The 22,783-nt window shown below is 38.8% G+C and overlaps 1 protein-coding gene across 5 annotated transcripts in view; it reads right to left on the reverse strand.

The window, feature by feature from the left end:
• Positions 1–21,342, reverse strand: part of synrg (synergin, gamma) — a 36,591-nt gene extending 15,249 nt beyond the window's left edge. The window contains exons 1-15 of one of the 5 annotated variants that reach the window (XM_024276582.2): positions 20,708–21,342; positions 17,217–17,257; positions 16,463–16,599; positions 16,231–16,358; positions 15,797–15,902; positions 15,604–15,715; positions 14,759–15,151; positions 13,804–14,079; positions 12,612–12,689; positions 10,764–10,960; positions 8,509–8,748; positions 8,293–8,432; positions 6,094–6,218; positions 5,425–5,487; positions 3,603–4,556 (exon numbers count right to left, since the gene is read on the reverse strand). In XM_024276582.2, the coding sequence (XP_024132350.2) occupies positions 3,603–4,556; positions 5,425–5,487; positions 6,094–6,218; positions 8,293–8,432; positions 8,509–8,748; positions 10,764–10,960; positions 12,612–12,689; positions 13,804–14,079; positions 14,759–15,151; positions 15,604–15,715; positions 15,797–15,902; positions 16,231–16,358; positions 16,463–16,599; positions 17,217–17,257; positions 20,708–20,832 (3,115 nt within the window). In that variant the 5' untranslated portion in view covers positions 20,833–21,342. The remainder of the gene's footprint in view (positions 1–3,602; positions 4,557–5,424; positions 5,488–6,093; positions 6,219–8,292; positions 8,433–8,508; positions 8,749–10,763; positions 10,961–12,611; positions 12,690–13,803; positions 14,080–14,758; positions 15,152–15,603; positions 15,716–15,796; positions 15,903–16,230; positions 16,359–16,462; positions 16,600–17,216; positions 17,258–20,707) is intronic. The other 4 variants (XM_024276583.2, XM_024276584.2, XM_024276585.2 and 1 more) reach the window with 4 other exon arrangements.
• Between the last annotated feature and the right edge of the window lie 1,441 nt (positions 21,343–22,783).

Consider the following 22,783-nt stretch of genomic DNA (forward strand, 5'->3'; position numbering starts at 1 on the left):
GACAGCTAATATTCAAAGTGACGGATTTCAAAGCACTGGATCTAACAAATTCCTCCTAAAGATCCTCCCTCCATCGCCTTTTGATCACTTCATCTGACGTATACTGACTGACAAGTCTTAAACTAGAACAAATTTGTCAGCACTTAAGCATTCCCGTCTCCTTGACACTCCAAAACACATAAATCTGTCTTGTTGAACCCTTCCTGTTAGGCATGACAGAGCACTCGGATATAGAAAGCAATTTGTGAAATTGACAAGGATCTATTGCTGCGAGCGTTGCGTAATTAGGCCGCATCACGCCTCCCGAGAGAAGAAAGGAAAAGAAAAAAAAAAAAGACGCATTTCAGCAATACCAACAGTAATATTTATTACGACAACATGAGTAGAGAGAAAGAGAGAAAAGTCACAAAGTACTGTGAAAGAGCTTTATCATTACAAGAGGTTTGTCAAGCGAACATTTGTAAAATTAGATTTCAGTCATTTTGAATACAAGAGCATGCAGAGTCAGGAGGAAGGAAAAAAACAAAGATAACCCAAGGATAAAGAAGCAGAAACCAGAGACAAGGCACATTCACAGACTAGAATCAGTAGTTCTAGGGAGAAGAGAAACGTTTCTGACGGTTGGGATGTTAAGGAACAAATGTTTTTGGAAAAAAGTTTGAATACAGAACACGTAGAAAGCCAGGTTTTAAAGTTATTTCATTCTTTTAAAAACAAGGCAGGAAGCATTAACCCTTTGAGGACCTGAGGGCAAACACCGGCAGAACATCTGAAAAATGATCGACCACGAGGGTTTGAATAAGGCTGCAGCTTAGTACGTGATATAAAAACATAAATATGAATAAATACATAAATAAAAATATGGAATACAGATGTCTGCCGTTTGCAAATACATGAGAGTGTCCTCTTCAAGCTCTCAAAGGGTTACAGAAAACAAGGAGGGTCACACTGAAACCCCAAAGAGTTTGATTACATCCATCACAGATGCAGGGACAGATTTAAAGAGACAGTATCCTTTTTTTCCCTCTTGCTACAGTGATTATTTGTCAAAGCAAACTCTTAAAAAGACAGAAAGGTTTCCATCAATATAACCCTAAAATACGTCATTAATTGAATCTAGGCTACGTTTAATTTACAACCATACTACATGAAAATCAAGGGTTTCTAGCTTCAAAATACGACTTCCTGTAATAAAAATACACTATATTAAATCTGTAAGTGTACATCTGCTTCCTTGGGTAAAAACGAAATTGCAACACTTTTATGCATAAAATGCTTCTTTTTTTTTTTCTTTTTTGTTACATGATCTTGTCAATTTCACAAATTGTAAAAGCAGGCACACTGCAGCAAAAAGCAAGGCAAGAAGGGTAATACTGATTTCAAGAAGTTCTCAGAGAGCTGTGAGATCACATAGAACTGCAAAAAACAGCAAAATGAATAACGCCACCACTCCCGGACCACCACTAACAAACAAACAGATTCCTTTTGTGCCTTAAAAGGAACCCCACAAAAGAAATACTGTCTCTTTAAGATGACGTACATTGTCAGAAAACAGTGCAAAGCTTAGTGAGATGCTCAAACTGCTCGGCCTGCTACACTTCAGCAACAGATTAGTCCTAAAGCATTCCAGGAAAAAAGAAAAAAAAGACCTAAAAGCAGTCTGTGGTTACAGAAGCAGAACGTCTCTAAGGAATGTTCGGATGTTGAAGCGTCTGCACCAGCTCACAACTTTCTGTGCAGAGGAATCAAACTATACTCTAAATACTGCACAGACACCAGAATAAGGCAATGGGGATGTTTTACGTGTATGCGTTTCTACGACGACTTCCTATTAACAGATATGTCCAAATACTGATAACTGGTTGCATAAATGTCGTCTGAATACTTAACGGCTCCCTCAATCTGCAGACTTTCTAGAAGCAAAACCTTCACCTGACAACTGTTACTTGACGTCTGAAGGTATACTGATGTTTGGAATGAAAAGAAACACGAGCCATGAAGTGAAAGTGAGATGCGCGATGAATAAAAGATAAGCTGTGGAGAGGGAGAGGGGGAGGGGGAGGGCGACGCTGGAATGGAGACAACTTGATGATTGTTATTAAGGATCTGTGTTGACTTGCGATAAACAAAGAGGTTTTGAGCAAATTTGCTTTTTGCAGCTGTGACAGGAAAAACAAACGATCAAAAATGAATATATCCGACTTACACTGGATGATTAGACAAAAAAAAAAAAATTAAAAGAAGGTCTCTATTCCACCCTGCTAGATATATTCAGGCTCTGTGAGCACAGTTTCCTAAAAACTTTGACTTTATGCTAAAATAGAGGGTTTTCAGGAAACATCTAACCTGCAATTTGAAAAAAATAAACTGATCATCACTGTAAATGTTGCTTAAGCTTATCTTCTATTAAAGCCGATTGAAATAACTGTATTAGAGCAGCAGCCAATGAAGAAACAGTGATCTATAGAGCAGCTGTAGAATGGATCAACCATCAACTGACTGTCCATATTTTAAAGACCCACTCTGACCATCTTTTGAACTATTTAAAAAGTGTTCCCAGAGGTATTTAATTATAATTAAGCTGTTTTTAGTTAAAAAACAAACAAAAAAAAAACTGTGTTGTTTACTGGAACATAGTTTCTGCAGGGTAGAGGTTGGGTAAAAAAAAAATCAGCTTTTAGATGCAATATCCTAAACTTCCACATTCGTTGGAAAAGGCTAAGCAACTAACAAAGTTAATCAGAGCTTTTATAGCAAAGGATTTGAGACAGTTTTAATTGGAGGATTCCAAACGTTGCTCCATTTGTGAGAAAGGAGATACAACATCCCTTCCAGTCGCTTCTTCACCGACAACCCAGCACTATATACCAAGACGAGAGCTGAAGTCATGGCAGCTGTTGTGAAAGCCGACAAGATAGCATTAATGTTTGACGCTTGGACTTCAAATCATACCTGCTCATTTAATAACCTATAACTAGCAGCTAAAACCTCATATCCTCCAAACTCAGATATTGAATGAAAACTGCATTGATCATTGTTTCATAATTGAATCGTTGCATCCTGAATTGTAATCGAATCATGAGGTGCCTCAATATTTCCCCCTCTACTGAAGTGTAGCAGTAGATTTATTAGAAATTCACCTCTCAGTAGTGCTGGCTTTTTCTAAACTGCAATTATTACGTCTGTTTTTGATTCATAAGAATTTGAAATAAGAAATATTCAGGAATGCAAAAAAAAAAAATCCTCAGAGTGGGTCTTTAAAAGTAGGAATATTTGTAAATAAATGGATTTGGGCTACAAGCTTTACTGTGATTCCTTCACACACACAGCAAGGAGGACAATGTGGACTTATAAAAAGATGAAACATCATGAGCGTCTACAGAGAGACTGTAGTGTGACAAAATGAATGATGAAACTTAAAACAACGATGTAGTGTCTACTCTGATATGTTTTTTGTAACTTCTCTGTAGTTTCAGAATTCGTACGTATTTCTGCTCTTTGAAAGTTTACTTTGTAAACGGCTCCATTGAGAAGGGCAGGCTGGCCGACTTCTGTGTGTGACTGTGGGGAGCCTCACCACAGCAAACGCACTAATTCCTCACCTGTAGCTGGGGGCTGGTGGGACGAGAGACCTGGCAAATCCAAGGAGCTGTCTGACATCACGTGCTTCAGGTCCCCACCCATGTCTGACAGCTTCATGTCCAGCTGCACTGACAGCGCATCCTCGGAATCATCCTTTCCCACGCTGCTCCCGCCGATGGACGGAAGGTCGAGGGACTTGACGGAGGCGGAGTCTTCCTTGGCTTGCTTGAAAGCAGATACCTTGTCGACTAGAGTCTTTTCCGAAGCCCCGAGTGCTGTGCAAAACTTTGAGGACTGAAAGTCGGCGAAGTCGTCCGTGTCGCTTCTGAGGGAGGAGAAGGAGCCACCGCCGCTCTCCTTGTTGTCGTCGTAGGAACGACCTCCTTCCAGGGACAGCTGCTTGAACACGTCATACTTGTCTGAGCCCTGCTGCTGCTGCTTGGGGGTAGGCTCCCCTTGGACCCGTGTGCCGCTCTCGCCTTTCGGCTCTCCACCAGAGCCGCCGAATGCCATGAAGTCTGCAAAGTCATCCTGAGGGGCTGCCGTGGTAGCCCCGCCTGCTGCTGAGGCTTTACTGGGGTCAGACGAAGAGCCAAAGAGGGCAAAGTCACCGAAATCATCCGACCCTCCGCCTGGCGGCTTAGCTCCACCAGGCAGGAGCACTAAAGAGGGGGGGGCAGAGACAGAGGGGAACGTGGTGTGCTTAGTCTCAGCGGGGGCTGGAACGGAAGAAGCCATAGAGGAGAAAAGGTCCAAGTCGGCCATGTTGAGAGGGTTTTTGGGCTGCGAGGCCGATGCCGTGGGCTGCTGTGGAAGCTGCTGCAAAGACGGAGAGTTTGGGAAAGCGGAGGAAAAGGCAGGCTGAAAGATTTTGGCTTGATCTGAGGGATCTAGTGGAGAGACGCTGTCGGCGGTTTTAAAGTCTGTGAAGCCATCATCAGCGCCGACAGACTTGAAGTCTGCAAATCCTTCTCCTGCAAACCAAAGGACCGGAGATTAGTAAAAGACAGAAGACAAAGACACAAATCTCCGCAGAAACAGACACAATTGACAATCTTACAAGAGGAAAAAGCCGGTGGATTAGTTACAGTGTGCCTCTGCCGCACTAAGACTGGTAAACTTCTACTTGTTGTGATGAACTGAGGGGCTACAGAGTATTTGTAGAACAGCACACATCACTGCACAAAAAGCTCCTTTATAAATAAAGAAATACACTGCCATGCAGTGATCTTCTGAGCTCATTTTAACTTTGAACAAGTTAAAATGTCTTCTTTTTTGTCTGATCTTCTTACGCATCGCTCTGTTGCAGTTATGCAACACGATGCAGACATAAAAAACCACACGGCAGAAGTTGGAAAGCACGGCATCTCAGCAGCTGTTCTTCTACAGCACTCTAATATATGCACAGGCAGAGGTGGAGAATCTGTTCACACCGCCGCTGTTCGGTGGAAGAGACTCCGCTAATGGGCTCATTAAGGAAGATGGAGCCTGACAATGCCAAAGAAAGGTCACTGCAAACGATGACTTACTGGAGTTGTAAGAGCTGCCCCCATCAGAAACTGTTCTAATGAAAAAAGGGATGGGAAACGGGGATCAACACTGCAAAAAAAAGCCAAAGTGTGCCAGCAAGGAACAGTGGAAGTGCACTGACCCGAAAGCTTTCCCACAAATATGACAAAATGTTAATCATAGTGAGTCTGAATGTGACAACGTTCTGCTTGTTAAGCTCAAACTCGAGAAACGAATAATTCTCTAATGAGGCTGACAGGACAATCTACACACGACTCCTGCATAGCAGCATTTACAACGGACAGGTAAAATAAGACCAGGTGAGGCTCTTACCAACTGGTTTCTTGTCAGCAGGCTGCTCCAACTGTCTGAACACACTGTATTTGTCTCCAATGTCTAACAAAAAAGAAAGAAGCATAGAATTTGTAGGTAGATGCTATCGAAGGACAGCTAGTTATAGCAAACCAGAACTTTAAAACTGTTTTAGTTAATTTCAATATAAAAATACACACATTTATAATTAAAATTCCAACATTGCTCAATTCAGATCATTAGTTACTGAAAAATATTTTTCAAATGCATCAAAATGAGTTTTACTATCGAGTTAAATTTTTTATTTTTATGTCAATTTTCTTTTATGAGTATCTTTAAGAAGATATTTATTTAGTTATTAAATCTTCATTGTGTTTCATGAGTTTTATGTGTTAACGTATGGAGAGTGAAGGGTAGGTTGGTTTTTCATTGTGTATGTTTATTATTTGTCTCTTTTTGTTTTTAAATGTAAAGCGCTTTTAATTGTGCCAAAGTATAAGAAGTGATTTTTATAAATAAAGTTTGATTTGATTTGAATCATTTTTTGTAATATTTATGCATCATTAAATATCAAATGTGAATCAAAATAAGAAAACGAAATATATGAAAAAAAAAATGGTTGCACTCTTTTTAACAACACTTATTGAAAATTGCTTGTCAGGATAACTTCACTTAAGTCGAGGAAGGTACCTGAGGTAGGGGGCGTCGGCTCTGCAGGCTGATCCACAGACAGCTGCTTGAACACGGCATACTTATCAGAGGACGAGGCAGAGGAGGAGGAGGAGCCAGACACGGGAGTCAGCATGGCAGGTGTGCTGCGAGGACAACATCAAGAAACATGACATTTCCAGAAATAGACTTTGGGAGGAGCATCATTTAATCATCCTCACTGCTCCACGCTCGAGCTCGATAAATATTTGGATGGTACGAGCTGTTTTATGGGTTGAAAAGTCAATTTTATCTTTAGTTATAGCTATAAACAACCAGCTAAAAAAAGGCTTTAGCTTAGAAACATTGTCCAGATTTTCCACATAACATTTTCTGTGATCCTTTCAGATTCATTTTGGTGTATTAGGAGAAACTGTGCAGGGTTTGTGCAGGATATGTATGGAAAATTGATAAAGTGATTCTGTATTACTACTATTTTGGATGGGCAAGCAAATGCACTTGGAAATAAAGTGTGGATGTATCAATTTTTTTTCTATGCATCAATATTCTGAAGCCTTACTTTACTCCAAAGTTAGATAAAACCACAGCATACATCAACTTAGTGCTTGAAAGATCAATCTAGTTAAAATGATGACTAATCTCCTTTGACAACATGTTCATTCAATATAAAAGTAAAGCAAATCTATTAATTGTTCTATTAAAAAATGAAGAAACCATTTCCATTTAGGGTTATTCTTGGACAAAATATGTATTTTTATGTTCCCACATACTTTTATTTTAATAAAAATTCTGAAAAAATCCTGCTTGAGAACACTGAACACATATTGAAGTTAAATTGGACTAAATGTATCAAAAAAATATATAACCGTAGTAATTAAATGTGCTTATGAGCACTTTTTATTGGATCTATTTATTAGAAGGAGCCAATAGAATGTTAATTATTTTATAATCACTTTATAAATGGATGTCTCAATATCAATAGATTTAATATATCCTTGTATTTTGCTGTCCTTTTTTTCTTATTTTTGTCCCCAAATTGCTTGAAATAACCCAATCAATTCAGCTATAGACTAGGGTTGGTGTGTATATTTTTCCTCTCTTGTGATTTGATTTGATACACATCTCAACACATGGTCCACAAATTGATATATAAAAGATTCCACTGTTAATCCAGTGTCCATCTATCCCTAAATAAATAGAATCTAGATACCGGTACTTACTGACTAAAAAACTTGCATAGCGACAAGTGAACGTGGAGCCCCAGGATGTGCATATACATGAGTTTACATAGACTTTTTATTGGGAATGACCGCTTGAACATACGTTTCTGAGCTTGTTGTGATTGTAGGATTTTTATTTATATGCCAGCTATAGAAAACACACAGACATGAACCAGCACATATGTTTCAAGGAGATATTTCTCCTATTCTTTTTTTTTTTTTTTTTTTTTGCTGAGGCCACGAGAGAGTGGGGCTTTAATCAGGTGCATAACAGCACAAATACATAATTAAATCTGACTTTAATAATGAACAAATGAGAACATTATTTCCCAATCCCAACCAATCTGAAACCTAACAAAAATGTAGCTCTATGAACGACAGAGTGCAGTAAATTGTCTAATATTATATAGGTATAACTTTAGAACTTTAAAGTTTACAGAGCTGCCATTTCTGCTCCGTAGAAACTCGTTAATTATCCAACAGTGTCACACTGTGGGGAATTCTTGTTGTGTTGCTGATATGATAAAGAAGAAAAAGAAGAATAGAATTATTAACTGGCTTTGCCACTTCGATATAAGATACTGTAATTATGCTCTCTCTGCAGATAATTGCCTTTCAGCTCTGCCTCACTGAAAGAACAGTCTCTTGGAAACTAATGTGAAGAAATGAGCTTATCTGCTATCCACTGAAATGAATTCATTAGGAGATGGCCCAAACTCATTGCTATTCTGAGGAGGCTGTTACAAGATATTAAGACAGTGCCTGACTGTAGACAGGCACAATTATCATGCAGAATAACACTGCTATAAATAACTATTCAAGGCTGGATGCGAAACTCATCTCTGCAAATATGCATCTTTTGTTATGAAAGTCGATGGCTGGAACTTTGAGCGTTTTTCATGCAAAGCAAGAATTAAGGTCATTCATAGAAAAACTGAGGGAACATTTGAAGTTTAATGGTTGAGAAAGAGTTGGTTAGTAAACTAATAATGCATCATACCTGTTTTGGTGTTGAAGTGCTGAAGTTTTAGGGAAATTTCCTCCCGATTCCCCCTGGAAATCACTGAAAGTGGAATCTCCTGTTCCCGCCTTTGGAGCCTCCTGGAAGTCCTGGAACTCATCGTCTTCGGCTTTGGTTGCCTATTAAAACATTTTTTCGAAAAGTTGACATAATAATATAAATAAATACATAAAGAGCTAAAATTGCAGCCGTTACCTGTGCAGGAGGGAAGCTGGCGATGAAACTTGTGTTTGTCTGTGGCTGTGCCGGAGCTGCAGGGGTCATGGTCATTCCTGTTGCGGTTTGGGAGGGCACTGGCATGGAGACGGGGGGTTGGGTCAGGATGGGCTGCTGGTGCATGACGGGGGCCATGGCCATGGCCAGAGCCGGCAGGTTGGGCACGGGTGGAGATGCAAACTGACCAAGGATTTCCACATTCATTGCTGGGAGGCCGCTCTGAAACATCATCAGCAAGTCCAATGAACACCCATAGATGCATGAAAATAATCTTTTGTTAGCGTGATGATTGATGACATATAGGAAAATAGTTAAGCTTAAAACTGCATTTCTGAGTATTTTTTTTAAATTAAAATTATTGCAAATAAGGAGCAGATACAAAACTGAAATTTAAAAAACAAGAGCGTGTTTGTTATGTAGAAAATCCAATGGGCATGGTTACATTCTGAAGCATCTTTTGCAGACGACTAGATCCACGTTTGTCCTCGCTTTCCTAGTATCTGGCTCAAAACTGTACGGCTGGATAGCTTCAATATTCCTCATCATTTTGTTGCACTGGTAATATTAGGTTGGGGGAGTGAGGGGTTGTAAGCTAGTGAGAGAGTGTGTAAACTAGGGGTGTGCACTGCCAAGAGTCTGTCAATACGACACGCATCACCATATTTGTCTCACAGTACGATGCATTTCGCGACAGAGCGTCAAAAAAATTTTTTTTTTTTTTTGGAAGTGTGACTCAGAAAATATTTTACATGAATAAAGTAGCAAAATACATTTCATTTAATGATCAAAGCATTAAGCACTGCAACGTTGTGAAGTCTGTTAAGACAGCTGTGTTGTGTAATTGGGTTATATAAATAGAAATTAATTAAACTGTATCTCATATAGTTGATTTTACCCAAGCAAATTCATGCTGGTTTTCTTTTGCTAAATTAAAAAAGTTTTTTCTTCAACACTCAATGTTGTTTGATTTTCCCCAAAAAAGTATAAAAATTAATGTGCTTTAACAAATGATAGGCATTTTTTAAGAAAATAAATTGCTGTTTATTTGCAACATTGTCAAATGTAGCCCATTCGGTACATTTAAAGCAGTTTAGCTACCTTAACAGGTGCTTTAACAGTTATTTAAAAATTAAGTAACCTTACCAATTCTTTCCATAAACATTTAAGTGTGATGAAGCAGCGAGACAGTGTGAAGGAAAGCACTTGAATGTGGCTAAGATGGTTCATTTCCATGACAGTCTGCACTGCAGCTCTGTTTCCATACATGCAGAAGTAAATAAGGATTTTATCACTCTAAACAAAGTACTCTTACAAAAGTAAGACCTTGCTGATAAATAATGAATAAATACCATCTCTGCAGCATTTTACACTGAAACAAGTATCGGCAAATGAAGTATTGCGATATATCAACATATCGATTTTTTCTTACACCCTTAGTGTAAACTGATGGATGATGGGAAATGGGGACGGGCTTACTCTGCGCAAATAGTCCAACCCACAACTCAGACATAAATTTCGGATGAACTACTGCGGAAACCATGTCCTAGAAAATATCACACTTTTTAAAATGTTGCCTAAAAACAGTGTAATCACAATTTAAAAAACACTGGTAATTCTTTCAAAATAGTTCAAAAGATGATTGGGTGGGACTTAAAGGCTGAAATCCTATCCCGCCTGTTCTTCAAAAATCTACTGTCAGTGCTACAATATTTTCCATTGTCTCAATGCGGCAAACAAAATGTTTCTCTCCCTTTGATATATTAAATCATGGAAGGCATCGGCGCAAAGCTATTTACTCGGGTGGAACGATCATGTTTATATAGAGGGACGGTTGTTTACACGGAACTTACAGACAGAACGTGTCTGGCCCGGCTTGAAGCTTTAAAGCTCTTGAAGATTTACATCACCAAAGGTGCCTTATTATTCCTCACATAGACACGGTGGCATGCGGCTTCGTGAGCTGCATGCAAATCTGCATCCTCCCAGAGGGGATGGTGACAAGCTCAGGCTCAGGATGATAAGAAGTCTCCTGCCAAACGCAGCTGACAAGGACTCAGTGCTATATTGAGCTTACAACCTTTCAGGCGCCGTGGGCTGATTCATAACGAGGAGCTCTCCGTCTTTGCTAACCCGTCTAATTTCAGCGAGAAGTTTATTGCAGTGCGATCCAAACGGAGAGGAATCATTAACACAGTTGTTCCGAGAAGATAATTTGTTGTGATGCCGGTGTTTACCTGTGCTACACCAATTAGTGCTAGTACGGTGTAAAGCTCCTCTTTGGTCAGCATGCCAGGTGTTGTGCGGTTGGCTGTCGCCCAGATTTGCCCCAGAGCTTCTCTGGGAAGACCCGACGACATCAAAATGGGGTAGAGCTTTGCCGTGTCGATCCCTGCCGAGGTCATTGTGAATTCAAGTACCTTTTTATACATTTCTGAGGGGAAAAAAATAAAATGTACATTAGTTGAAAACATTTGTATTATATATTTTAAAAAGTTGCATTCCTTACTTTAAAAAAAACATTATACAGTGTTCCCTCGGTTATTGCGGAGGTAACGTTCTAAAAATAACCCCCGATCTGCGAAGTACGATCACAGATGTTTTATGGCTACACACTTCTCTTAGAAAAACATTAACATTTTCACATTTTTCTCTTTTGTTTCCACAAATTTTAAACCTTTGTAGAAAAAGAGGTCCAATATTACCAAAGATCTGCTCGCAATTAAAGACTTCTGTAAATGAGGCAAAACATTTTGTGTAAGAGACAAATAAGGAGATTGATTGACGAGTACAACAACCAATCAGGACACATACCATAGTGTGCTGCCAAAAAAAATAAAAAGAAAAGAAAAAATAAACACACACAAAACCGAAGAAGCCAAAAATGGCCTTCACTGTTTTTTTATTCATTTCTGTGATAATGAGATCCACCATCTCATTATCATGAAGGAAAGAAAAATTAATTTCCTTGTGATAACCAAAAAATTAATCCTCTTTCCCTTTCCCGCACTGAAACGCAGAGACTTTTGTGGTTAACAGAAACAGCAGAAGAAAACTCTCCTCAAAAGTTTTGAACAGCGTTTTGGACGTGTGGTTTATAAGCGATAAATCTTTGCTTTTTACACCCGTCTTGGGACAACTTCAGACTATGATAGTACAGACAATACAGCACAAAACATTTTCTGACCGTAATTATCCAAGTTCTTAGAGTCAGTGAATGCACTTGGACTGAAGTTACCACCCACATCGATTTTGAATGGTCCTTCATGCTAGCTCCGCCCCAACGGGGCTGAAACTTTTTATACTGAAATTTTCAGATTATAAAATGAAAAAAAGGATTTGAAACTGAAAAAAAGATTTGAAAAATGTGAATTTTGAAACTAAAAAACAGAACATTTGAAGCTGAAAATAATTACATTTATTTTAGAGTAGCAAAAAGTTTTGGACATTTTACATTTTTTTGGGCCAAACAATACCGATACTTTTTTTTTTCATTTTCATACAATCCTTAGCAAAACAATGCCGTTTGTCAGAAAAAAATGGCGCAGTTAAATAGATAAGTTATAAATATTTCCTAGAAATAGAAAATCTGGTGTTCAACATTTTCTCTGATAAACTGTTTTGTTTTGCTATGGATGTCCAGAGCTCAGTAAAGCACCGCACAGAGACACTCTGCGGCCCTGAATTCTGTCCTTTTTTTTAGTTCTGGGTTTTAGGGAAATAAAGGGGGTGGGATTGGGTCATGAGACAGAATTAAGAAGTTTGAGGACCGTAGACCTACTAATAAATCAGACTATCGACTAAAAAATAACTTTTGAGGAGAGTTTTCCTTGGTTGTTTTTGTTGTTAACTGCAAAACAAAGACTTGAAACAGGTAAAGTCGCAGCATCAGTATATTCTTCATTATGTCACCATTATGAGAAAACAACATTTATTTTCGAATAACAGGATAATGGATTTCATAAAAAGTAAACGATCAAAAAAATAAATAAATGAATAAAAAGTAGACCAGGCCGTTTTCGGCTTTCGAACACAATATAGGAAATGACCACTCTTTTTCACTGGATTTAAACTTAAATGTTTACCTGGGAGGAGGCTGTCGTTGTAAACCCAGGCTGGCAGAATGGACTGAATGTGCTCTTGTTGTGGGTACACACCAACACCTGCGACCACACAAATAAAAACAACCCACACAACTCGTTAGCTGTTGTAGTACGAATCTTGGCCTTGCCCATTTGGAGACAGCTGAAAAGCTTCCCTGCAACAGTCCAGTCCCACCAAACAGAAAGGAATAAATCAACCTGCATTTGTAGCTTTAAAAGGATAAAAGAATGAAGGCTGTTTATTAAAGAACCACTCCGATAAAAATTGGGTGCTGAAGGTGCTGTAAGCTAATAGGAGAGCATGTAAACAGAGAACTCTCAGCAACCGGGAGAAGTTAGGGGGCGGGTTTGCTAACGGTCTCGCCAGCAACACACTTTTGACATAAGCTTTTTATTAATTTTTGGCTAAAAACGGCATAATCAAAATTAAAAGACAACTGGGAATGCTTTTAAAATTGATCAAAAGATGATCGGAGTGGATCTTTAAGAAGAAAGTGACTTTAAAGTCTAAGTATTGCTCTTCTGTGGACTCCATATTGACTCCCCTTTTGCACTTAATGCTTTCATCAGCGTTAGAAATGAAAACTGAATCTCTCTGGTCTGCATTTAAAGCTGCTGCTTCTCCTTCCTTGACATGGAGGACAGAGACAAACACATAACAGAACAAAGGCAGCATGCACAATCGTCCTCGGATTAGCTCGGGTTCCTGTGGTAGCTCCCAAGCCATGCACATCCCTGTTAAAAGCAGAAGCAGTCAGCATGCATCCGAGGTCATTCTCAGCGAGCGCGATTCAAGGTGAAGGAACAGACGGCGGCTCATTTAGTCAGCAAGTGTCACCCGCGGACGCGACGGTTCATTTGCACAGAGCAGCACGGAGCATGGACGTGAAAGGACCCCGCTAAGGGAGGAGTTAGGAGAGCAGGAGAAAGAGCAGAGATGTTCAGACACTAAAAAGGACACATCAAAGGCATCATAGTCTAATTATTTCATTTCATGTCTGATTCATTTGTTTTTTCCTCAAGTTGAAACAAACGGATGCCCAGTAAAGAATGAAGACAGGATTTCATTGTCACCGGAGTTAGAAAGATCAAAATGTTTCCACAGAAAGTGTTAATGCTGCAGGAAAGCAAGAAAGAGAAAAGATGAGGTCCGAAGAACGGGCACATCTCTCACCACTGTCACTACTAGTTTGAGGCGACGCTCCGGCAGTTGATGGGGGGAGGTTGGGAGACGCAGAGGCATCTTGTGGATTTTGTAAGGTGAAAGCGGAGTTCAAATCCTCAGAGGCTGCAGCCCAGTCCCTCGCTTTAGGGCTGGCTTGAAACTGAGAGGAAACTCTCGTTTTAGGAGCCATTTGAGCCAAACTCTGCTTGGCTTTAAAGTTTAGCTGGGCGGATTTTTCAGCAGTAAGATCACACGAGGAGAACAGCTTTTCTTCCAGCGACGGTCCTAGAAGACGGATGAGGAACAAGCTTCTTTAGAACAGCCCAGATTCTCCGTGTTCTGCCACTTATACATCTCTGCTCTTCATAGTTAAAAGAAATTAAAAAATGAAAAAAACAAACAACACAAAGCACCACAAAGAGCATAGGCAAAAAAAAATGAACTGAAACTTAACAGGGAATGCATTAGTTTCTTTGAGGACATGGTCTTAAAGAAAATCTTTAGTGGCGCATTAACCAATTCAGTTCCAGGCAACATGACAGCATTTTCATCCTACAGAGGATCAAACTGCATGCTTACCACACTTTGATGCAAACATTCCCTCATCATACTTGTTCCACCACGATTTCACAGTTGCAGTAGCCCATCTAAATGGAAAACTTTAGCCCTTTAAATGTATTTACTGCAGGTTTTGACAGAAAAACTGATCTCTGTCAGCAGCAATGCATCTATTTAATCGTTTTCATGTGTTCTATCATTACTGAGGCAGAAAAGTCCAACAATCGGTCTTTAAAAGCACCACTGAACTGTCAATATTTGTTAGGTCACAAAGATGATGCCAGATTTCTAACTTACAATGTACCATAAATGAAAAACTAATAAATCTGCAGAGGTTGGACGGTGGAAATGGCTGAGTGAATATTACAGGGAGAGGACTAGAGGTGATTCAACACAGAAAAGTTACCTTGAAACGCAGATTGGGAGCTGGTGCTGACAGCAGAGTGTTGGGTGACAGTGGAAATGGAAACAGTGGCAGGGGGGGGCTGTGAGGAAGGGGGTGATGGTTGAGCTTGAGTTTGAGAGGAGAGGCCGAAGTGCGAGGAAGGAAAAGTGTTTACAGGTCCCTGAACAAAGTCGCTAAACTCGTCGTCATCCTCTGCGAAGCGCTTGGAGGGAGAGGATGAAGGCTGAACGGGTGGCTGACAGGGGGGACCGAAGGTGGAGGGGGAGGAGGAGGGTGGAGGGAAAAAGGCGGGGGCGCCGACTGGCCCCTGAAAGTCACTAAACTCGTCATTATCCTCGGACAAAGCCGGGGGGAGAGAGTGAGGAGTGGTGGATGGGTGTGATGGCGATGAGTCTGCAAGAATGGAGAAATAATGATAACACAACACACAAAGATGGAGAATTAATGAATGCACACAACAGGAGTGAGCCCAAGGGTACTTTGGGTAAAACTAGAGTTTCAAATTAAATCCTGAGGTCTGGGGCCAAATCAGAAATCTTCCCCTAGGACCAAGTTACTTGTTAAGTGAAGGAAATCTGTAATTCTAAGACAAGGAGTTTACCACTGAAGTTCACAAAGTAAAGGGGACAAAAGGCAGGAATAGAACTTAGAAGTGGTGAAATCTGTTCCCCTTCGTTCTCGAGGCAAAAGCTTGTAGTGAATCACAAGCTTTGGCTTGTTGGGTTCCCAGCTGGGCAGTCCTTATGGTGCCTCAACCCCGATCACCACCCAGGCGTTTGAGTCACAGACAAGAACAACGGTGAAAATAGCAGGAAGTGAATCTCAAAGAGTGAGGGGAAAAGTACCTGGCTTCTTGGTTTGTGACGACGGTGTGGGATGCATCTTTGCGTCTCTGCTAAAGCCGTCCAAATTCCCTTTGATTGCCTCCAGGGCGTCGTCGCGGCTCTTCTCCCCCGTCTGAGAACAAGCCCAGCAGGGTTTGGGGAGTCGTCATTACACGGCTGAGTGGGATGCAAGACGATGTGAAGACGGACTCACCTTGGGTTTGACACTGCTGAGCAGCCTCAGCTTTTGCTTCTGCTCCTCAAATTGTCGTCTTTTCCTGTCCTCCTCCAGCATCTTTTGCTGGTGCTCCAAGCGTTTTCTAAAAAAGCACAGACACGTGCAGAAAGGGAATGTCACATTCTGCAGGAACCAGAAGAAAGGCACGAAACGAAAGGTGTCTTTTCAGTCAAAGCTGGAAAATGAAGCCCTGTGGTGACACTCAGTAAAGGCCAGAAATGGGTTTTCAAAAGATTTTCTCTGCAAACTCAAAAAAAAAAAAAAAAAAAACCTTTTCAGAGGATTGTGAGGAATCTGTCCTTGAGCTCAAGCAGTAGTTTAATAAAAGACATTTTTTCTGATTTTATACTCTAAACTAAAAGAACACATAACACTAAAAACATCAGGAAATTGAAATGCTACAAACTCACTGATGCTCCTCAGCCATTTGTTTCTGCATGTCAGCTGTGTACTGGGGTCCAGCGGGCCGCATGCCCATGAACTGCGGCTGACCCATGAACTGCATCCCTGGAGTTTGCATGCCAATCGCCATCCCACTCTGATATAAAAAAAAGAAAAACAATAGAAGCAAATCTGTGAATTCCAATGGTCATCAACTCTGGCAGTTCAGTTAAATCAATAGTCAGTGTCACAAACTGCTACCTGGATAGGAATGGTGCCTGGGGGCATCTGTGCTCCAAAGTTCATACCCATCATGCCTTGCATGTTGGGCTGCATAACGGGGACCATTGGGAAGCCTTGCTGCTGTTGTGGCTGCTGTTGCTGCATGGGTAACATACCTGCGGGAAGAACTCAGTTAGGACATGCTACAGACTTGAGGACTGTTTTATACTATTGAGTCAATCACATAAAAACAAGTGTAAACATGGCTTAATACTTTTAGTTAGACGATTTAAAATAAGATTTTAATCTATTTTTTGGAGACTAGGGTGACAGAGTGTACAAAACACTAAAAAGAGTGAAAGGAAAAGCAGATAAAACTGTTTTCACAGATGGTGTGTAAGCTGACGACCAGCTTTCATTGGAGCTTGGAGATGATGATTCAGAGTTACAGCCTAATTTATTAGAGCAAACGACATAAGCACTGTACACTTTTGCTTGCCTGAACCCAACCACAAAGCTGAAAGACGTTTATGACAACTCTGAATAAGACGAGGCAGAGATGATCACAACAGAAAGAATCCGTATGTTTTGATATGTTTAATGATTTATAAGCATGTTAAAGCCAGTAATAGCCGATATATTTAAGACAGTACAATATTTTCATAAGCAGCTCTTTTGTATTCAGAGATTATTTGTGGAGGTTTCATTTTCTTGGATTGCACCTGGTGCAGTGCATTAAAAAAAAAAAAAAGAAACTGTCAAAAAAAAACCCACCGACAGCAAAATGACTCACCTTGAGGCGGTCCCAGACCCCCTCCAACTGGATACATGAAGCTGAAAGAACAAAAAAGAAAAGATAAAGGATTTAACCGTTATCATTTCAGTATAGAAGTCCCTTTCTTTTAGCTTATTCTGAAACAGATCAAAACCTGCTTACATTTTTTTCCAGAGTATAAGTCGCAGTTTTTTTCATAGTTTAGTCAGGGGTGCGACTTTTTCTGAAGAGAGACTTATTTGTTCTTTTGTAGACATGAAAACGGTTATATATTTGTTATTTTCCCAGTAAACATCGGTTGTCCTTTAACGGTTCTTCCCGCTAACAACCGCTAGAGGGCGCTGCATCCGAAGTATTTGCTACAGACAGTGGCAGAAGAAGAGTCATCAAAAACAAACATGGAAGAGAATCTGATTGTTTTCCCCTTAAACTTTGATATTTTTCTTTTACAGATCAAAATATTCTTATTCTCTTATTTCTTCCTTTATTTATCTTTTTAACTACACAGGGCTTGGCAGATTTGTTTTGAAATGTCTAACAAGGTGCGACTTGTATCCCAGAGCGACTTATGCTCCAGAAAATATAGTGTGTATATATATATATATATATATATATATATATATATATATTTATGAAAGTCCCACTTCAATCCTCTTTTGATCTTTTGTCTAACAAAGACATACATGGATCGATTTGTCAACAAGTGATTGCATCAGAATGAAGCAGGTATGTGACATCTTCAAGCTTTTTCTGCCTTTTTTTTCATCAGCTCCTGATTCACAACAATAAAGAAATAATCAGAAATTTAATTTTTTGCCTTTTTTTCAGATATGGCCTCCATCAGCAGAAAAATGCCACAACAACATGTTCAAAATATGATTTACATTGGAGTGGGGCTTTAAAGAACTTACAAATCAAGGAAAGGAAAGTATGTACAAAGCTGGGTGTTAGAGACCTCAATTTGTAAAAATGAAAATACATTTTGAATAGCTAAACTTAAACTGTTGACATTTTTATATAGGATTATACCAAATAAACACATAAAATGGAGCCTTGGTTGTTTGAAAAAATAAGAAAAAATGCAGTTCTCCAATTGCACTGAGTCAAACTTACATATTTGATTATGCTTAAATCTGAGCATTATGAATAAAAAAACAAGATGAGCAAGCCTCAGGAAAACCTTTTTTTTATTATTTTACACTGTGTCTATCTGAAGATTCACATCAGATAAAAGAGTGAAGGAGGAAGCACAGCAGACATGCCGTGGTTGAGTTTCCACAGGCGACTTGTCGCCAGGTTTGGCCAGAGAAACCAGCCTTTAAGATATGATCAGAGGAAACCCTTTGAATCAGCCAATTCTCCCTCAGCCCAAGCCAACCCACATAAGCCTTCAGCTATTTGTGGAATAAGTCATTACTACTCAGTCCTTCAGGCTGGAACTGACTAAACAGAGACAAACGGGCGAGAGCCAGAAGGGTTTAAGAACCCAGAAAGATTAAATTGCCAGGAAATCAAACATTTACTCTTGTTCTAAAATGACAAATAATGCAGCAATCAAATCTCCATGAAAATGAAAAAAATGACTAATTAAGCTTAAAATAATGAGAGCGAATACAGTTTGTTCCCAGTGCAACCCCAAATGAGCAAAAAAAAGGATGAATCATTTATAAATAGCATGCAACTTTACTGATGCATATGCAGTCATGTTATTACAGATTAATGCAAAATATACAGACTTCTCTTTGGCTTTTAAGGTCATGCACAAAATCAAAGTTCTTGTAAAAACTGTTTACATGACACTGACACAAATGAGTTTCCACATTTAGAGCTGAACTGCTATCCTATGCAAAATTATGAGAGAATATTTCCTTTCTAAGCTATACAGAAAACCCTGATGTCACATGACTGGTGCTAACGTCAGTGATACGGCTTTACTTAAAGGTTTGAGAATCTCACATCTGCTCCCTGATAATAGTGGCAGCTTAAAAAAAAAAAAACCTTTTACAGGAGCGCTGGGCACTGCTGGCCACCATCCTGCAGCAAATAACAGGTCATGGCCCAGAAGATTAACAAGGAAGGAGGGGGATAAGCAGCTTCAGCAGCTGTGGACACCAGGCAGCCCTATGGCTCATAAAAAGTCATGTAACCACACCGTATAACTATGGCTTTCCAGGTTTTGGGGACAGAAAGTACAGCTTTAGTCGATATCATACTGAAGGAAGTGATTTCATGCATCTGTAAAATCCAAACAATGGAAATCAGTTTGCGAATATTGACACGTTTGCTCTAAATCTCTGTTATTAGAGGTCGGTTTGACTCACAGGACGAAATGTTGCTGTCAAATGCACGTCCATATCCTCAATGACTTTTATCAAAAATCCACAGCAAACACTTTTAAATAGTTAAAAGATAATCGGAGTGGGACTTTAAAGAATCACCGTCAATTCTCGGTGATAAAAAAACAGAGAAATTGATATTAACGAGATGCAATTTTAATATTTATGTTATTTTTCCACTGATTAAGCAGTTAAATACACACTGAAGGAGAATAGAATAATTCTCTTAAGTCAAAAATATCAAGCAAAAGCATTTTTTACATCCAAAAACAAAATAACTAGTTCTTCAGTATTTACACTACATTTATGTGAGGGTGTTTTCCTATTATCACCACTGCCCTAAAGTCTGGAAGGTTTTAATTTCCACTGTAAGATCAGGATCACCAGGTCAGATGAGACTCTTGTATCCAGAACTTATTCATTATTCAAGTCATCTGATGCAAAAATCATGAGGATAAGTTCGCCTCGGTCATCTCACCGTGCAAAAGGAGATCACAATGTCCTCACACTTATTTACTGGAACATATGAATACATGAAAAAAAGCTTAAATTTGGCTTTAATGCACATTATGAATAGAATTTAACATTAAAGATGAGCTGTCATATCATCAAAAGTTATTTGACTTGTTTTCCTGTTGTTTCTGGCCCCAAAAGTGTCCTCAATAATAACAAAACCTTGTTTTGTCTTTGATTTTATATGAATAACCAAAGACAAACGCGTTAGTCATGATCTCCATGTAAAATAAATACAAGTGCCATCAACACACAGGCCTGTCCACATACCTCCAAACCATGCTAGCAGTGTTTGGAACAAAGCAAGAACAATACTATTTGTCTCTTTTGTGACATATTATTTCACCACCACAATATTTACAACACAAAGAAAATTAACTAACTAAAAGTAATTTAAATTTGAGAGAAATGTCCTAACTTTGATGTTTATTCCCTCTTCAGACTATGGTCAAGCAGTGGAAGAAGCCTTAAGCTAACGTTAGCTATGACACCTGACAACCAGCCATCTCATCTCATCCCCCTCGGCAACAAACCCGGCCTGCCCCGCTTTGTTTCTGCCACCTCTAGACACCAAATGTGAGGCTAAATGCTACTCGAATGGAGATGCTGGGAGATAAATGTGCTTGTTGCCAAGAAAATGTAGTTAAAAGGCTAAAATACCTGCTGCCTCCCCCAGATCCTGGCCGCAGCGCCATCTTGACAACAGCAGTCAGCAGGAATAATATGACATAAGCGGAAACAACTGTTTCCCTGAGTTTAGTCTGGCAGGCATGTCCAGCACACATATATCTGACGTGGCTTTGTTTACTTATTTATTTATTTATATTTATTTTTATTCACAATTTGGAGGTTGCTTTCTTTTTCTTTTCATTTTTTTGTTTCTTTTTTCTGACACATATAGTGTCGATCATGATGTTACTTTGCCTACCTGCTAGTCGTCGAGTAATGGTTTAAAAAAACACACATATTTAATTTACTATAGTTGACAATATGTCTTCCTTTGTTTTACTGGATTTTTTGATAATTGCCTTGGACTGAATCTCGGAAAGAAGATCAGGTGGACCGATTTATAAGGCTATCAAACCTACGAGAATCAGCAAAGGGATTAACTTCACGTCTTCAATGCTGTAATGCATTTTTTGAACAGTAGATGTCACTGTTTATCCTTTTTTTGTGAATTGCAGATTTTAACATTGTCTAAAGTTATTATTTTAGATTCTTCTTGACGGGTTGAGAGTTGTGTTTTTATGTTTTATCTGATTTAATATTCAAAACCAAATGAACCAAATTGTATTAAATCACAACAATATACTTTATGATTACTGTTAAATAAAATCTGTGTTTTTTAGTATTTTTGTTGTTGTTATTTTATTTTTGTATATAAATCCTGAATATACTACCATGTTTTGTGACTTTTTTGACTGAAATACATTTTTGGCAAATTATTGTACATCACATACTGACATGTGATCTATATCAGTTCACATGATATTACATTTTACTTACATCTTTCAAATGTGCAATGGACTCACTCTGTGGATAACTTTAAGTGTTTGATAGATATCTCATTGAAGGATTGTGATTTGATTTGGGAATCCTGTTGCTTAATTCTGCGACTTTATTAACCTAAAAAAGGGGTAATTCCATCTGTTTTTTCTGCAGCATCAAGATTTGAAGTGAATGAGGAACAATACACACCAAAATCTTTGAAGTTTTCAACTAACATAAACCTTGTTTTTGGAAAAATTGCAAATTTTATTTTTGATCCCAAGTATTCCTAAAATGGTTTAATGCTTACATGCTATTAGTTGATGGATTAGTTATGGTGTTCATTATTTCCTTTTAAAAGACGACTATTGCCATGAAGAAATACATGTATTCTTAGTTGTAAATCTAAGAGCTATACTAAATATTTTATTATTAAATGAAGAAAAAATGTGTGATTCAATTATTTGGAAGTTTCTTGAAGGGAAAAATATATTTAGAATGATTGATTTCTAAAAAATCGGTTAAATTTGTTGCATCCTACTGAGGGCCCAACAAAAATTGTAGGAAAAAATGTAAACAATCTTGCTTTTATTTTGAAATATTTCAATCTTGGTATGTTTATCTTTCGGTCAATATAATACTAATTTGAGGATTTGGTCATGTTCTTTGCATAAAAACCCAATTAATTTAAGACAGGTTGCAATAATGGTTAGTGTCTTGCCACACAGCAAGAAGGCCCAAATTCGGGACCTTTCTTTGTGCAGTTAGCATGTTCTCCTCATGCATGTTTGGGCACTCTGGCTAACAGTCCAAAAACATACTTCATGGGTTGATTGGTGACTCTAAACAATCCCTTCAGTGTGAACGTGAGTGTGTTTGGCCCTTTAACAAACTGGCAATCTACTCAACAGCCAGCATCCCTGAGATAAAAAAAAGATGGATGGATGGAATTTAAAGCCTTAAAACAATACTTGACAATTGTGAAAATTGATAATCAAATTCAAAATTATTTGGAATTGCATTTAACTTGAATTCTTTGGCACGCAAGACAATCGTGGTGTGAAAAAGTTAAATATACCTTAGATCTACAGGAAGGAATTGGTTTAATATTTAGCATTAAACATGTTAAAGTGGAGCGACTCAGTGTCTGTAACGCACAAAAAACACAAAAATGTTTTTTTTTTTATTTAACCATTAACAAAATGTTAACCTATGAAGAAAATCCTAAAATGTTATACAAGTTAAACA

This window comes from Oryzias melastigma, linkage group LG13, assembly GCF_002922805.2.
Source record: "Oryzias melastigma strain HK-1 linkage group LG13, ASM292280v2, whole genome shotgun sequence".
In the NCBI taxonomy this organism is placed as follows: Eukaryota; Metazoa; Chordata; class Actinopteri; order Beloniformes; family Adrianichthyidae; genus Oryzias; species Oryzias melastigma.